Here is a 17268-nt window from a genome sequence, read left to right as displayed (position 1 = left end):
TTCAATCTGTGTTAAGAGCCTATGGAACTTAGAAATTCTTGAACTTGAGAAAAGCGTTTAGAAAATGGAAAAGGTTAAGTATTACCTACTGTCAATACTATTTGAACATAGCAATGAAAAATCCTACTCTCTCTGGGTTGTCCATTATTTCTTTTGATTCACAGTATGTATGTTGGTACGTGTGTGTGTGTATATATACACACATTCATATATATGTTCTCTGAATCAGCAAGTAGCATCCTAGACAGGCAGTATATATTTCCTCCCATTGTTATGTTCAAATAGTATTGAAATAGTAATTACCTTTCTTATCAGAAGCTTTGGTTAGGCTCCTATGGATGTTTTAGAACTCTGGTTTGCATGAAATCAATTTAGTGGGCCATGATCAGTATTTTTAATAAAAATTGATATAGAATAAAAAAGGAAACAACAAAGTGTATTACATGTAGTAAGTCTAAACATTGTTTCTTGAAAATTTTGTTTCTCTGTGTGTGTGTGGGTGTGTGTCTGTGTGTGTGCGTGCGCGTGTGCATTCCCTATACTTGTGTACTGGGTTGCAATTAAAATATATTTCTTACAATGAGTTTGAGGTAAAAAAAATTTCAGAAATGGTATCTTTATAAAGTAAACAAGTTATTTTAGTAGAAACAGCGGTGCTGAATTTAGTAGTATTTATGGAAGGTTGAATTTTTTGAAATCTGTTTACCTGAAAAAAAATCTAATTGTTCTTGAACAATGATCACTCAAGGCAACCCACCCCATTTTTATTCACATCGCTTAAAAGCTTTTTCTTATATTGAGCTGATATTAACCCCATTTTTGAATAACATTCATTTATTGGTTTGAATAATAAACTTTTCAATCTCACTTATTCTAGACCAAGGATCAGCAAGCTATATCTTGCAGGCCAAATCCAGCTTGCCCCTCCTAATTTTGTAGTAAAGCTTTATTGGAACACAGCAATGCCCATTCATTTATGTTATGTTTATGGCTGCATTTTTGCTACAGTGGCAGTGCATGTGGTAATCTGCTCAGAAAGTGATAGTCCAGGTATAGTGTATAGTGTATAGTTTAGGGCAAAGTTTTCAAAGGTGTGTTCCTGAAAAACTAGTTTCTTGAGATGATCCTCAATAAAAGGATGTTACATAAAATAAGTTGGAAAACACTGTGTGATATCTCCTTCTTGGGCTTCAGGAAGTCCTGAATAAACTAACCTGTTTAGTGGTATTTCCCATACATATTGATGTGTGTGTGTGTGTGTGTGTGTGTGTGTGTGTGTGTGTGTGTGTGTGTGTGTGTATACAGAGTGCAGAGTACCTTTTAACTACCATTTCTTGGTGTTCCAAGAGACATAATAGGAAATGCTGGGTTAAGGGAGTGTCTTAAAAGCATAAGGAGTCGCAGTTATTGGTGGAAGTATAGAAAGCCTCTATTAAAGAAAGCTTTAGAAGTTAATGTTGCTCATGTTTTGATAATGTTTAAGAAGGTGAGGAAATTACTATTCTATATACTTAATTTTTTTATATCAGTTGATTCTTCAAAAGTGGCTACCAAAATAAGTGGTGCCAGTTCCTTTAAATTATGAACTGTACATAATTTTAAAGCTTGTTCACCTGATTTTGACTGTCTGATGGAGACATTAAATTTAGAAAAATGAGAATGTGGAAGTGATAGAAACTATTAAGAATTAATAATTCAAAAATGAAGATAAAAGGTTTTCTAAAATTAGATAAGTAGATATATTTGACCTGAGTTAAAAAGTTTAATTTATACACAAGTTTTCCAGGAATACATTGGTGAAGTGAGGACTGTCTATGAAAAAATTTGTCCTTTCTACACATAGTAGAGATGGTAAGGTTCTTTGTGGGTTATTTTTTCTATTATATTTTTTCTTTCCTTTCCAAATGGAAGTGTGATCTTTAGTTGTTATGTTATTTTAGTTTGTAATATTTCAAACTGAACATATTTTTTAGTAATTTTTTTTATTGTTCAAAAGGTCATACAAATGTTCAGTAGAAAAGTTGATATAATTTGATCCCAGGAGAACACCACTAAACCAAAATGTGGTGGAATATGGAAACAATCTGAATACCTATATTCTTAGTCTTTTCATTTAAAATTTTGATCTTGTCCAACTATTGTCTAAGTGTTTTTTATGAGTTTAAATTGTCTTCTCTCCACAGAATCAAGTGACGGATACTAATAGAAAACTACAACATGAGGGAAAGGAAGTAAGGCCAGTTTACCTTTTGAAAAAATCTTTTCTGTTTCCTGTCATTCTCTTTGATAACTGTGTTCTTGATTTAGTGGCTTGTTAGACCATAAGCAGCATGTTGGAGGAACTTGGACATTATCATTGCTTCTCCTAATGTTTATCTGAAGTAAATGAATATAGCACTAGAAAGCTTAGTGAGAGTATGTAGCCTTCATCCTTAGCTGTGTTTTTAAATCACTTGAGTAGTCATAATATGGCCAGTGCTGTTTCCTCTGCCTGGAATGTTCTTTCCAAATGTTTACCTACTTCAGACTTTTGCTCCTCACATGTTACCTCCTTCATGAGGCCTTTTCTAGCCACCTTATTTAGAATTGCAGTCTCACTTTCACCCCTTGTATTCTTTTTATCTTTCCTGCTTTATTTTTCTCCATTGCACCTATCATGCTTTGGTATTATACAGTTTTCCTTATATGTTTGTTTTTTGTTTGTCTCCTTCCATTAGAAATTAAGCTCCATGAGGTCAGGATTTTTTTTTTTTTTTTAACTGCATTGCCATATCCCCTCTACCTGCCTAAACAGTGACTGGCACAACATGAATATGCATAAGTATTTGTTAAAAAAAAAAGAATCTTTGATTCTGTTAATTGATATACTCACCATTTAAATCATCATAGTTTATAAGATTATTTTACATCCATTTTCTTACTTAATCCTCATGGCAGACCTAGACAAGGTCAGGACTGGTATTATCACTATTATATTGATTAGGAAACTAAAACAGATGATTTGCTAAAGTTTACATAGTAATTGGCAAGGCTGGGACTAAAACCCAAGTTTTCTGACTTATAGTCTATTACTGTTCTCTGTATCATGTACCTTCCTCATTGCCTAATACTTACTTAATGTTTAATTTTAATAATCTTTAAGATTAGCCTTTGATCGTCTTATCAGTAACTTAATCAGGACCATTCCCTTTTTTCTTTTTTGCATAGTATCTAAGTAGATAACATTTTTAGGAAAGGGTATGGGATAAATACTATAAGAGGCCATAGATTATTGCTTTTTAAAAGTTTGTCTCACATATTTTAAGTTTTTGCAAAGAATGCAGTTTCTTCTAGTTTTATTGTGGTATGACTTCAGATGGAAGGCTTTAAAATGCTGTGAGAAGAAAAGTGAGTTACTCTTCATTAAACTGGAACTCTTGGAAAAGCCACAACTTCTAACTGTGTGGTTTATTTGTTGAAATACAGATTTAGTTGCAGATTATTTTCAAGATTCATTTGAAGCTGTATAGGAAGGACTGTTTTCCTCTAGGAGTCTAGCACTGATGACAGAAATATAAGATCTTCTTAGAAGATTGATGAAATCATAAATCATGAAGAGTCTGAAGAGGGTGTGGAGCAAATCTGCACATTTTTTCTTTTCTCCTGGATAGCCCCTGAATTTTAAGATTTCATTTCACCTAGCCTTTTCTAGAGTAGTATGTATGCATCTTGGGGAGAAAGTGGGAAACCATACAGGGATGTTTTACTGGTTGAGAAAGGCAGTTCCGTAGTCTACTTGGCAGGTCTTACTATGAAACTGTCTGGGATTTTCTGATGAATTGAACATAGGGTGGAAAAATGTGACTGAAAGCTTTTTATTTACAGCTGTTGGCATAATTCAGTTTTTTTCCCTCTTGCTAAGCTGGTAATAGCAATGGAAGAGCTGAAGCAGTGTCGACTACAACAGAGAAATATTTCTGCCACTGTTGATAAATTAATGCTGTGTCTTCCAGGTGAGGAACTAGAAATAGAGTAGAATTCTTGATGCAATTCCTTTAGCTTTAATTAGTCTTTTCACTTTCTCTAAATAATGGTTGTGTGCTCTTTTTCCCCTTCTCTTTCAAGTCCTGGAGATGTATAGCAAACTGAGGGACCAGATGAAAACTAAAAGGTAAGATATTTTTTTGTTGAATACTTTGTATTATCTAAAATTTCTGTTATTTAGAATTTTTTTAAAAGTCCATATTTAGCATAACATTTCAAAAAATAATTAAGTCCATATAACATCTTCTCTTGCCTTTTATATATCTATTGATTCATCCTGAGAGTTATTTACATATGCTGATGTATTTTGTCATGTATTATGTTTAATAAAAAACACTACACGTAGTTTGATTTTTAGAAGACCCAGCTTTTTAGGGGAAAAGCATGTAACTGTTTCAGTGATAGTTAATTTGAGAAACATGCTTTGGTTTAGTATTATAGTAGAAAAAATAGTTACTGGTTTTGCTGGGGTGAATCAGTCAGGGTTCTCCATTGAAATAGAACCAGTGGGGTGTGTGTGTGTGTGTGTGTGTGTGTGTGTGTGTGTGTGTGTGTGTGTGTGTGTGTGTGTGTGTGTGTGTGTGTGTGTGTTTTGTATCTATGTTCATGAGAAATACTTGTCTGTAGTTTTCTTTTTTGTAATATCTTTGTTTGTTTTTGGTATCAGATTAATGCTGGCCTTGTGAATAACTTGGAAAGTTTTCCCTCTTTGCTTTTCCAGAAGAATTTGTGTAGTGTTGGCAATTACCTTCCTTAAATATTTGGTAGAATCTAACAGTGAAACCACTTGGCCTAGGAGATTTGTTTGTTTTTGGTGAGAAAGTTGTTAACTACAAATTTAATTTTAAAAATAAATACACGGCTGTTTGCATTTTGTGTTTCTTGAGTAAATTTTGCTTATTTGTATCTTTCAAATAATTTGTCCATGTCATCCAAGTTTTTGAATGCCTTAACAAAAGTTATTCATGATATTCCTGTATTATTTTAACAGTGTAGGATCTATAGTGATACTTTCTCTTTCATTGCTTATGTTGATAATTTGTCTTTTCTCTCTTTGTTTCTGTCTCTGTCTCTCTGATTATTTTGGCTAGAGGTTTGTCAATTTTATTATTTTTTTGAAAATAGTAATTTAGGTTTTACTGAGTTTTTTTCCTTATTTTTCTATTTTACTGATTTTCACTGGTATCTTTAGTATTTCCTTTCTCCTGCTTACTTGGGGTTTAATTTGCTCTTACAAATTGAAGTATAGTTGATTTACAATGTTGTGTTAGTTTCAAGTGTACATCAAAGTGATTCAGTTATATATATATATATCTCATATTTTCTTTATCCATTCATCTCTTGATGGACACTTGGGTTGCTTCCATGTCTTGGCTATTGTAAATAATTTGCTCTTTTTTTAGCTTTACTAGGTGGAGGCCTAGGGCATTGATTTTGGTTGTGTTTTCTTTTTTTTTTTTTTTTTTTTTTTTCCTGTTTTCTAATGTAGTCGTATAAAGCTGTACATTTCTCTCTAAGCAGTGCTTTGACTGCATCTTACATGTTTTCTGATGTTGTGGGGTTTTTTTTTTACATTTATTTCAAACATTTTCTAATTTCTTTTGTAATTTTTAGAATTTATTTCACCAACTTATTTAGAAGTTCATTGGTTAATTTCTAAATATTAGGGGATTTTCCAGATTTATCAAAATTGATTTGTAATTTCACTTCATTGTGTTCATAAATGTAAAACGTATGATTGCAACCTTTTATATTTTTTGAGACTTGTTTTACGCCCCAGCATATGTTCTATTTTGGTGAAAATTACATACACACTTCAAAATAATATATATTGTTATTGAGGAGAGCATTCTTTAACTGTCATTTAGATATACTTGGTGTTGTGCAGGTTTTCTCTATCCTTATGATTTTGTATTTGTTGACAGAGGAGTGTTGAAGTTGCCTATTATAACTGGCTTTGCATATGTCTTCTTTCTGTTCTTTCAGTTTTTGCTATGTGTATTTTGAAGCTCTCTTATTGGATGCATATACATTAAGCATTGTTGTATCTTCTTGACGAAAGGACCCATTTGTTATTATGGAAGGTTCTTCTTTATCCCTGGTAATATTCTTTTTTTCTGAAATACGTGTTGTTTGGTATTAATGCAGCCAACCACTTCTGCTTTCTTTTTAATTTTTACATTGTCTGTTTTTAATATCCTTTCTTCTAAAATATTCTTAACAGCTTCATTGAGATACAGTTTACATACTTTTCACTTCATTCATTTAATGTATACAATTCAGTGGTCTTTAGTGTAGTCAGAGTTGTGTGACCATCACCACAATCAATTGTAGAATGTATTTATTCTTCACAAAAGAAACTCTGAGCCCCCTGGCCATCAGCACACAATTTTCTCCTGTCCCCTGCCTCCCTTGCCAGCTACTGGGAACTACTGATTTACTTTCTGTTTCTTCAGATTTGCCTATTCTGGACATTTCATATAAATGGAATCATATAATATATCTTTCTTTGTGATTGGCTTCTTTCATTTAACATAATGTTTCCAAGGTTAATCCATGTTGTACCATATATCACTACTTCATTTCTTTTTAAAATTAATTAATTAATTAATTTTGGGCTGTGTTGGGTCTTCATTGCTGTGCACGGGCTTTCTCTAATTGGGGCGAGCGGGGGCTACTCTTCGTTGTGGTGTGCGGGCTTCTTGTTGCGATGGCTTCTCTGGTTGCGGAGCACGGGCTCTAGGCACATGGGCTTCAATAGTTGTGGCACGTGGGCTCAGTAGTTGTGGCTTGTGGGCTCTAGAGTACAGAGTAGTTGTGGCGCACGGGCTTAGTTGCTCTGGGGCATGTGGGATCTTCCCAGACCAGGGCTCAAACCCGTGTTCCCTGCACTGGCAGGCAGATTCTTAACCACTGCACCACCAGGGAAGTCCCACCAGGGAAGTCCCATCTCTTGAATTGCTGGATATTCCACTGTATGGATTTACCACATTTTATTTATCCATTCATTAGTTGATGAGCATTTGCGTTGTTTACAATTTGGGGTTTTTACAAATAATGCTGCTATGCATTTTTGTTTACAGGTTGTTGTATGGACATACGTTTTCATTTCTCTTGGCTATATACACCTAGGAATGAAATTTTGCTTGATCATGCTAACTCTGTTTAACCATTTGAGGAACTGCCAGACTGTCTTCCAAAGCAGCTGTGCCATTTTACCTTCCCCCCAGCAACATATAAGGATTCGATTTTCTGCACATCCTAGCCAATACTTACTACTGTCTGCCTTTTGATTATGGCCATCTTGGTGGGTGTGAAATGCTATCTCGTTGTTACCTTCATTTTGAAATATATATATATATATATATATATATATTTATTTTTATTTTTATTTTTATTTTTTGCGGTACGTGGGCCTCTCACTGCTATGGCCTCTCCTGTTGTGGAGCACAGGCTCCAGACACGCAGGCTCAGCGGCCATGGCTCACGGGCCCAGCTGCTCCGCGGCATGTGGGATCCTCCCGGACCAGGGCACGAACCCGTGTCCCCTGCATCGGCAGGCGGACTCTCAACCACTGCGCCACCAGGGAAGCCCCTGAAATATATTTTTGATGGGCATATAATTCTAGGTTTATACATTCATGAGTTCTTAAGATATCATTTTTTTGTCTTCTGGCTTATGTAGTTTCTGAGGGAGAAGTATATGAACAGCCTTAACTTTTTTGTCACTCTACTTAATGTGTCTTTTCTCCAGCTGTTTAAAAACTATTGTCTGTATAATTTGTTCTCAGCAATTTGATTTTGATATGCTTTGGTGCAGATATGTTTGTATGCATGAATGTGTGTGTATATTTATACTGCTTGTGGTTTGTTTACTTGCTTGTTTTTTTTTGAAATTTTCATAAAATCTGGAAGATGTTCAGATATTATTTTTCCAAACATTTTTTTTGTCCTTTTTCCATCCTCATTCTGAGACTTCAGTTATATCTACGTTGGACAACTTCACATAATCCCACAGGTGACTTGAGGATCTTCTTTTTCTCCAGTCTTTTTTCTCTGTGCTTTATATGGGATAGATTTTATTGCTGTGTTCTTTCTTTTTCATTGTCTAATCTTTTAATCTCATCCAGTGAAATTTTCATTTCAGATGATATATTTTTCATTGTTAGGAGTTCCATTTATTTTTTTATGTTTAATTTCTTTGGTTATTTTTGCATCTTTTAAAAATACCTGTGACAGAGCTCTAATTTCTGTTTTTATGTACGTCTTTGCTAGTTCTGTCACTTCTGGTATTTTGGATTTCTCTGAAGATTATTTTGTTTTTCCTAGTTACAGGTCAGTTTTTTGGTTCTTATCATGTCTTGTAAGTTTTGATTGGATAATTGTCATTATACTATGTTGTGAGTGTCTGGATTTTGGGGAGCTTCTTTTTTCTTTGAGGGTGTTGGTCTTCGTTTTGGCAAATAGTTTATTTGTTTTCAGATCCACTTGATCCCAATCCCATCAGGACCCCCCCCCCTTTTTTTTTTTTTTTGTGGTTCGCGGGCCTCTCACTGTTGTGGCCTTTCCGGTTGCGGAGCACATGCTCCGGATGCGCAGGCTTAGCGGCCATGGCTCACGGGCCTAGCCGCTCCGCGGCCTGTGGGATCTTCCCAGACCGGGGCACAAACCCATGTCCCCTGCATCGGCAGGCGGACTCTCAACCACGCGCCACCAGGGAAGCCCCAGACCCCATTTTTAAGCTTTGGTAGGCCCTCCTTCATTCCAGGGGTTGCTGGGAGTAGTATTCATCTACTTTGAAAAACTCAGAAATCCCCAGGGACTCTTCACTTTGGCTGTTCAGAGTTCAGATGTTTCTCTGTCTTGTCTGAGCTCCTTGAAGTGTTTATCTTACATCTTGCTGCTGTCTGTCTGTCTCTCCTTCCTTGCCTTCTCTCCCTCCCTTCTCTTCCTTCTCTTCCTTCGCTCCCTTCTTTATGCCTGTTCATGCAGAATTTCACTTTTCCTATGCCTGGCCTAGTACTTAGCAAAGCCTCAAGGGAACCCTTATGTAAATTTCTGCACCTTTTTTCTGCATTGCTTCCTTTTTTCTTTTTTTTGTTTTTTGGAATTCTGCTGCACAACCTTAAGGTGCACAAGCTTTCCTGAACTCCTGTCTCTGATGCTAATTCTGCTAAGTTGTTGGGCTCTGTTTGGGTTTTCTCTGACTGTATCCATGATCTAGAAATCACATTCAGGCAGATAACTATTTTTTATTTTACTTATTTATTTTTTGGCTATGCTGGGTCTTTGTTGCTGCGCCCGGGCTTTTTCTAGTTGTGGAGAGCGGGGACTACTCAATGTTGTGGTGCACGGGCTTCTCATTGCAGTGGCTTCTCTTGTTGCGGAGCACGGGCTCTAGATGCATGGGCTTCAGTATTTGTGGCACGTGGGCTCAGTAGTTGTGGCTCACGGACTTTAGAGTGCTGACTCAGTAATTGTGGCCCACGGGCTTTGTTGCTCAGAGGCATGTGGGATCTTCCCGGACCAGGACTTGAACCCATGTCCCCTGCATTGGCAGGCGGATTCTTAACCACTGTGCCACCAGGGAAGCCCCCCAGATAACTCTTAAATTCACCTTGTTTGTTTCCGTTTTTTCAGAGATCACAGTTCTGTGTTACTTGATGTTCACTACGTGAAAGCAGTTGTTTTATGTATTTTAGCCAGTATTTTACTTCTTAAGAGTGAGAGTTCATGTCTGTTCTTTGTTATTCCTTAATGGCTGGAAGCCTAGTTATTATTTTTAAGCTATAAATACTCATTATACTACTAGGTTTTATGTTCCCTGAGGAAAGATATCTGACCATCTTTCTATCTCTAGCACATAGAAGGGATTAAATATTTCTTAATGATGCTCTTTAATTAGGAAAGACACTAATATTTTCTGTGTGGAAAACTTTTGTTTTATATTCTTTTTAAAATTTTTTTATTCTTATCATACTCTGAATTTTAAAAAATTTCTCATGGGTAGTTGTAATCCACTTTGAAAGATTACTTATTCAAATTTTAAAAACCATCATTGTGAACGAGTTCCATACCATGACAAAAAAAGTACCAAAATTTAATTTGCCTAGAATCAACATTCCTCTTCTCAGGATAGCATTCAACCATGTCTAAGTTATTCTGACCTTAAGTTATCCAATTTTTAGGATTATTTAGACGTCTTTTCCTGCCTTATTTAAAAAAATTTCTTGCTTTTATTTCATTTACTTTCTTCCTGCTCACATCTCTATTAGGGAGCCTGCATGTGGTGGGGGGAGGGGGAGAGCTAGCACATTTGGCTTTTGATTCAGTTTTAATGTTTAGAGGTTGTCAAAAGTAATGTCAAAATTTTGTTTTAGATTTCCACAGCCCCTGGAAATAGAATTTTTTTCTTTTGGTGTCTGCTATAGAGGTGTTTAATTGGCTGTCATTCTTTAACCTGTCACTGATATTGAAGTACACTAGAAATTTGAATGAATCTTATTGATCTGTTATAGTTGGAGTATGAGTATGTTAGGGAAAGGACAATGGGGAAATAAAGTAACATTCTTTATTGCCAGAAATCACTGGGTTTTGTACTAATTAGCCTTGAAAAATGTGGAGTTATTTGACAGACCAGATGTTTTCACCGTGCAGCCATGTGTCTCATCAGTGAATGTGCCTTGTGTCTGCAGGCAACATTGTTAGATTTTTCTCATTCTATAAACAATGTTCCAAAATATAACTAAACCCTAAAGTGTGTTTATCTTTCTGGCTTAATTTCTAGGTTTATATCCATTCTAAAGTTTCTCTCTAGAGGAAATGCATTTTATTGCACATAGCTCTTCGTACCTAATTGTAGTATAAACACCATTCTGTTTATACTAAACCATGTGAATTGTATTGTTTGTGAGTCTGTAAAATTTTAATAAAAGCAACCATTTCAGATTAAACTATATTTGTAATTTTATTTCTTAGTTTAAGGGAAATAAATCTTTCTTCCCTTCATTCATTTGGACTAAGATTTTGATTTTTGGAACACAGGAGGGAAAAACATAAGCAAAGAAAACAAGTAAATCCAACCTCTCATCTTTAGTGTTTGTGGTATTACGTGCATTGGAGTAAGAAGAGTTTAAGTATCTCCCAAGGAATTCATTCTTAAAACCTGAAATAGAACTATAAGTCTTTTACTTACAGGAACAAAACTGAGTTTTTCCTATACTAAATATGGGAAATGTAGAAATTAGGAAATCAAAGACATGAAGAAGAAAACTATTACCCATAATGTTTCTATCCAAAGGAAAGAAAAGTCATGGTCAACATTTTTGTATATATTTTCTTAGTCATTTTCTGTGTACTTATGTTTGTGTGTGTGCTTGTGTTTAGTACTGTGTAGCTCATACATACATACGTATTCATAATTTACACATGTATAATAATTGTAATTTTGAAAAACATTATCATACTTGTAAGTTCAATATTTTTGAAATAATTTTCACTCAACAATATTGTAAACACTTTGCTGTTTTATTATTCTTTGCATATACATATATACTACATGGGTATATCATAATGCATTTAACCAATTCCTTGTTAATAGACTTCTAGATTAGTTTTTTATTTGTTAATGTAAATAACTATAGTTCAAGAGGCTTATACATATTTTTGTACATGTAATTTTTTTGTGGGGGGGAATGCAACTGTTTAGAATACTTGTTTGGTGAAATTTTTCATTGAAAACGTGTATCATTAATATAAATATGTTTACCAGCAGGCTGTGAATTCTCATTTATTAAAACCCCTGATAATAATAGCCATTATTTTTTAAGAAATCGTTGGCAGTTTGAGTGACAAAATTAAATTTTTTATTTTCATTTCTTCACATCAGCTCAACCTTTTTTGTGTGTGTGTTTGCATTTTGGGGGCTCTTTTGTGGCTTTTCTTTGTTCATTGCTTAAAAAAAAAAATCCCTCAAGTTTATATGTTGCAACTAATCTTTGCCAGGTTGTTGTTTCCTCTTTATTCTTATTCTCTTTTTATGTATAACTTTTTTTGTTTTTACCTGTTCAACTGTATCAGTCTTAGTTTTATTTGTTCTCTTATGCTTGTGGAAGCTTTCCTACCTATCAGATAAATATTGTCCCTGTTATTATTATGAAATGTCCTTCTGTGTTTCCAGCAATATTTGTTGTCTTAAAATCTAATGTGTCTGATATTAATATAGCCATTCAAGCACTTTTATGGTTACTTTTGGGGTATATCTTTTTTTTTTTTTTTTTTTGTGGTATTCGGGCCTCCCTCTGCTGCGGCCTCTCCCGTTGTGGGGCACAGGCTCCGGACGCGCAGGCTCAGCGGCCATGGCTCACGGGCCCAGCCGCTCCGCGGCATGTGGGATCCTCCCAGACCGGGGCGCGAACCCGGTTCCCCTGCATCGGCAGGCGGACGCGCAACCACTGCGCCACCAGGGAAGCCCCCTGGGGTATATCTTATTCCAGCTTTTATTTCAGTCTGTTTGTATCTGTGACTCTAAAGTGGGTTTCTTGTAAACAACATATAGTTGGATCATGCTTTTTATTTTATTTACTTATTTTTTATTTTATTTTAGCCGCACTGTGCGGCATGCGGGATCTTAGTTCCCCGACCAGGGATTGAACCCGTGCCCCCTGCGGTGGAAGCACGGAGCCTTAACCACTGGAACGCCAGGGAAGTCCCTGGCTCATGCTTTTAAAATCCTGTCTGACAGTGTCTGCCTTTTGATTTGCATGCTTATTAGTCCATTTGCATTTAATATAATTATTGATATGGTTGGGTTTTGCTCTTTATTTTCTGTGTTTTTCATGTCTTTTTTGTTCTTATTTATCTTTTACTCCTTTTTTGTATTAAATATTTTGTAGTATACTATTTTCTTCCGTAAACCTTTTAATGTTGTATTTTTTGAGGTTTTTTTTAGAGGTTACTCTGTGGATTATAATCTGCTTCTTCATTTGTCACAGTCTACTTTAGGTCATTGCTCATGTAGTTTTGATATAATATATAGTAGTTTTGCTTCAGCTTAGCTCCATTTCTTCCTTCTTCTTTTGTGCTATTATTGTCATTTATATTATATCTATATATTTTATAAACCCAAAATACAGTGTTATAATCATTGCTTTAAAAGTATTGTCTTTTACTGATTGTAAAAGAGAAAAAAAACCACATTTATTCAGTCTTTTATATTTAGCATATACTTACTCTTTCCTATGTTCTTCATTTTTTTTCCTCTGAATTCAAGTTACTATCTGCTATCATTTCCTTTCTGGCTTTCTTTAGTATTTCTTGTAAGGCAGATCTGCTAGCAAGGAATTCTCTTAGTCTTTGTTTATCTGGGAATATAATTCATTTTCATTTTTAAAGGCTAGTCATCAGCTAATGGTTGGTCCTGGGTGCTCAAAGAAACTTGAGCTGAGAAAGGTGCCTACCCTTTGTCAGTGGACTTGTATATGGGTCAGGGAGTGCATTCAAAATTCAGGCAAGTTTTCAAGTCTGCTGAGCTTTTATATTCTGCCAAGCCTTCTCCTGTGTGCAGGCCTGCAGTCTCCTAGTCAGCCAGGGATGTGTGGAGTGCTTAGGCCCTTTTAGGTGTCCCCTGCATTTGTGCACAGCTTCTCAGTCAGCTAGGGATATTCAGAGAGCTATCAGCTTATTCTATGGGTCTCTTATTTCCAGGACTTCCCTGTCAAGTTTTGGTTGGTCCTCCAGTCTGCTCTTTGTTCCAACCTAGATAAACTTCAGGCCAGTAGAGCTGGAGGTTCCCCTCACTCTCTTCCTTTTTTTTTCTTTTGTGGTATGCGGGCCTCCCTCTGTAGTGGCCTCTCCCGTTGCGGAGCACAGGCTCCGGACGCGCAGGCTCGGCAGCCATGGCTCACGGGCCCAGCCGCTCCGCGGCATGTGGGATCCTCCCAGACCGGGGCGCGAACCCGGTTCCCCTGCATCGGCAGGCGGACGCGCAACCACTGCGCCACCAGGGAAGCCCCTCTCTTCCTTTTTTTAAAATGAGTTTGCTACTTTTCCTAACAGCACCACTCCATATAGGATTTTCACTCTCTGCTACAAATCATGTCAGCCCCTAACGGAAGAGAAGCTGCTGATTTTCTTGACAAGCCATAACCAGTGATGTGGTGAGGGGAGGTGGAGAGGGTGGTGGAGGTAGCCCCAGGCAAGAATACCACAAAGTCCCTCTCTATTTAGCAGTTTTCATGAATAAACCCTTCTCAATTTGTTGTTCTCCTTTCCAGAGTCCTTTCCAATTTCTGGAGTCTTGAAATGGTTGTTTGGACAGTTTTGTCTAGTTTATATTTGCTTTTTGGGTAGAAGATTTGCTAAGCTCTTCTGTGTGCCATAGTTGGAAGTCTATCCGTGGGTACTTTATTTTATAGGATGATTTTTATGGCATTGATATGATCATTTTATATTTCCTTTTATTTTTTTTTCCTAGCAATGGCCTTTATTCTTTATGTAATGAATTTCATTGGTGGATTTTCAAAGTTTTCTGTATTCTTGGGAAAAATCCTTTTTTGATTAAATTTATTGAGTCCTGTAATATATATATTGATTTTTAGTAATTTGACATTAATTTTTCCATTGATGTTTTTATTGAAACTTAATCCTGGATTTGTCTTAATGTACAGTGAAAACTAATTCAGGCTAGAAATTTTGCCTGAGGAATATATCTGTGGCCCTAAAGAAGACTGAGTTGAGCTAAAGGTGATGCAATTCCTTTTATAGGCATTATCCTGCACTGAAAACTCTGGAACATCTAGAGCATACCTATCTGCCTCAAGTAAGCCACTATCGATTCTGCAAGGTGATGGTGGACAATATCCCCAAGCTTCGAGAAGAAATTAAGGATGTTTCTATGTCTGATCTCAAAGACTTTCTGGAGAGTATCCGCAAACATTCAGACAAAATTGGAGAGACTGCCATGAAGCAAGTAGGTCTTGGGTTTATGATAGGTTGGCCAATGACTTTGCAAGTATTCTGTTAAACACAGATTTCTTTTTGCTAAATGTCTTAATTGTTTCTTGTCATTTAAGGGAAGTCCTTCATCTTTATGGGAACACATGATTTTAAAGTATCTTTTATTTTCTTAGCAGAGCAATGAATTATTTACTAGTATATTGTTTTGCTCTGTGAATATTCAGTACATACTGATTGATTGTGATGGTTTATATTGGTGCTTTGAAGAGGCTTTCCTATTTTTTGAATACTTTTCTTGACTTTGGGTATGATTTGAAGCCCAAGATTTTTAAAAGTTCTTTTTCTAGTTAATGAGCTAAATTGTGCTTCAGGTACCTTTGGTTGATTATTTACTATGTAAGCAAGATGTCATGTTATATATGAGTATTTCTGTAATTGCTATTTCTGATATCAATGGGTATCAATGAAAAAAGGCCTTTTGGGAAATGCTGGGAATTATGATCACAGAAAGGAATTCGTTTATAGCTTATAAATTAACGATGTGTTGAAAGTGTTTCGATTTTTTTCTTTCAATATCTTCATCTCTAAGTTATGAAAGCCACAAGGAACGTCCAGAATTACTTTGTTGTTATGAATAAAGAACAGTAGTAATTTGCAGTATTACTTGCTCTTTTGAAATTTAAGTCACACTGCTTTTATTAAAATTTCTCAGTATACCTTATGATGTAACCTATAACAATAAGTAGAAGATTCAGCTGTTTATGGAAAGTGTTTTTTGGTTCTATAAACAACTGTGTTCTTGAATAAGTCATTTGTAGTTCTTATTCTGTGAGGAATGAGGGAGTAGATCATATTTTGGGTCGTATTTTTGGTCTCAGCTACCCTTGGTAATCTTTTAGATATGTCGTTGATTCTGCAAAAGAGATCTGCCTCTTTGGAAATCCCTTTCCTAAGGGAATACACATATTCTTTTCCCATTTCTTCTTTTAATTTCTTTATTGTTATACTTTACAAAGTGGAAAGCTTAAAACTAGTTGATGATAAACCCTGATGGAAATAATCATATGTCATTTTTTTTAGTGGTGAAGAAACAAAATTAATCATTGAAAATATACTTTTGCCTTGCTGTGTATATTTTGAGTACAGGAATGAAGGTATCTTGTGAGACAAGTCTTTATTGTGGTTGACAAATTTTTACTAATTTTTCAAAATATACAAGAGTATAGTACAAAGTTGCTTTTCCTAGGCCTTTGCTTGAGAAATTACTTCCTTTTTGGTGAAAGAGAGGATTCCATGAAGAATATTATTATTTCATTTAATGTGAGATATCTGGTCTCTCCCCTAATTATCTGAAGAAATTAAGGCCTAGGCCAGGGAAGTGATTTGCTCAAGTTCAGACAGCTTGTAAAGGTCAGATTCTGTAGTAGAATTCAGATTAGATTGAGATGAATTTGTCTGCTATGGCACTCAAAACGTGTAAACTGTTAGCTGTTGGCTGTATTTTTCTCATTTAAAGAAATGGTGAAGAAACCTTTTGTGAATTCAGGACTTTTTAATTAACTGATAACCCTTTATTCCTCCTATAATAGCATTTTTCATCTCAAGTATAGCTCTTATTACATGTATTACTATCCTATGCTATGGTATATATAAGATCATTGAATAAAGATATCTTACACATTTAAAAACCTTCTGTAGTACCTAAAAAGTAAGGAAAGTAGGAGGGAGAGAAACTACCATATACTTTGTACATAATAGGTGTTCAGTAAATATTTGTTTGAATTCATGGATGTTAGAAGAGAGGAAGAGGATCTGGTTTATTTCTCACTTATGTCAAGCCCAAAATGATGTTTCTGATTTGTGATGGTTTTCTTTGCAATGGTGATTTAAGGAAAGTTTCCATTATATGGCTCTGTCATTTTTAATATGGTTTTGAAGATTGCTGCAAAAGGGGAAAGGCCAAAGAGTATTGCATGTGGTAGGGTTTTTAAGGGCTAGGCATGGATGTGACACATCATCACTTCTTCTCTGATTTCACTGGCCAGAACTTAATAACATGGCCATAGCAACCTGTAAGGGATGCTGGGGAATATAATCTCACTCTGTCTAAGAGAAGAACACAGTTTTGGTGAATAGTAGCTAGTCTGTGGCACAGTCTACCCTTTTGGTCATCAAATATCTGTTCACGCTTTTTTAAAAAAAAATAAATTTATTGGGCTTCCCTGGTGGCGCAGTGGTTGCGCGTCCGCCTGCCGATGCAGGAGAACCGGGTTCGCGCCGCGGTCTGGG

At 35.8% G+C, this 17268-nt stretch overlaps 1 protein-coding gene across 10 annotated transcripts in view; it reads left to right on the top strand.

Annotated features, from left to right (window-relative positions):
- EXOC6B (exocyst complex component 6B) overlaps positions 1 to 17268 on the top strand; it is a 735227-nt gene that overhangs the window by 84757 nt on the left and 633202 nt on the right. For all 10 annotated transcript variants that reach the window (XM_055089243.1, XM_024133527.3, XM_055089241.1 and 7 more), the window contains exons 3-6: positions 2184 to 2231; positions 3902 to 3992; positions 4105 to 4150; positions 14788 to 14992. In XM_055089243.1, the coding sequence (XP_054945218.1) occupies positions 2184 to 2231; positions 3902 to 3992; positions 4105 to 4150; positions 14788 to 14992 (390 nt within the window). The remainder of the gene's footprint in view (positions 1 to 2183; positions 2232 to 3901; positions 3993 to 4104; positions 4151 to 14787; positions 14993 to 17268) is intronic.

The sequence above is a fragment of the Physeter macrocephalus genome, chromosome 12, assembly GCF_002837175.3.
Source record: "Physeter macrocephalus isolate SW-GA chromosome 12, ASM283717v5, whole genome shotgun sequence".
Lineage (NCBI taxonomy): Eukaryota > Metazoa > Chordata > Mammalia > Artiodactyla > Physeteridae > Physeter > Physeter macrocephalus.
The sequence above is the reverse complement of the archived record's forward strand: the minus strand, read 5'-3'. Positions and strand labels throughout refer to the sequence as shown.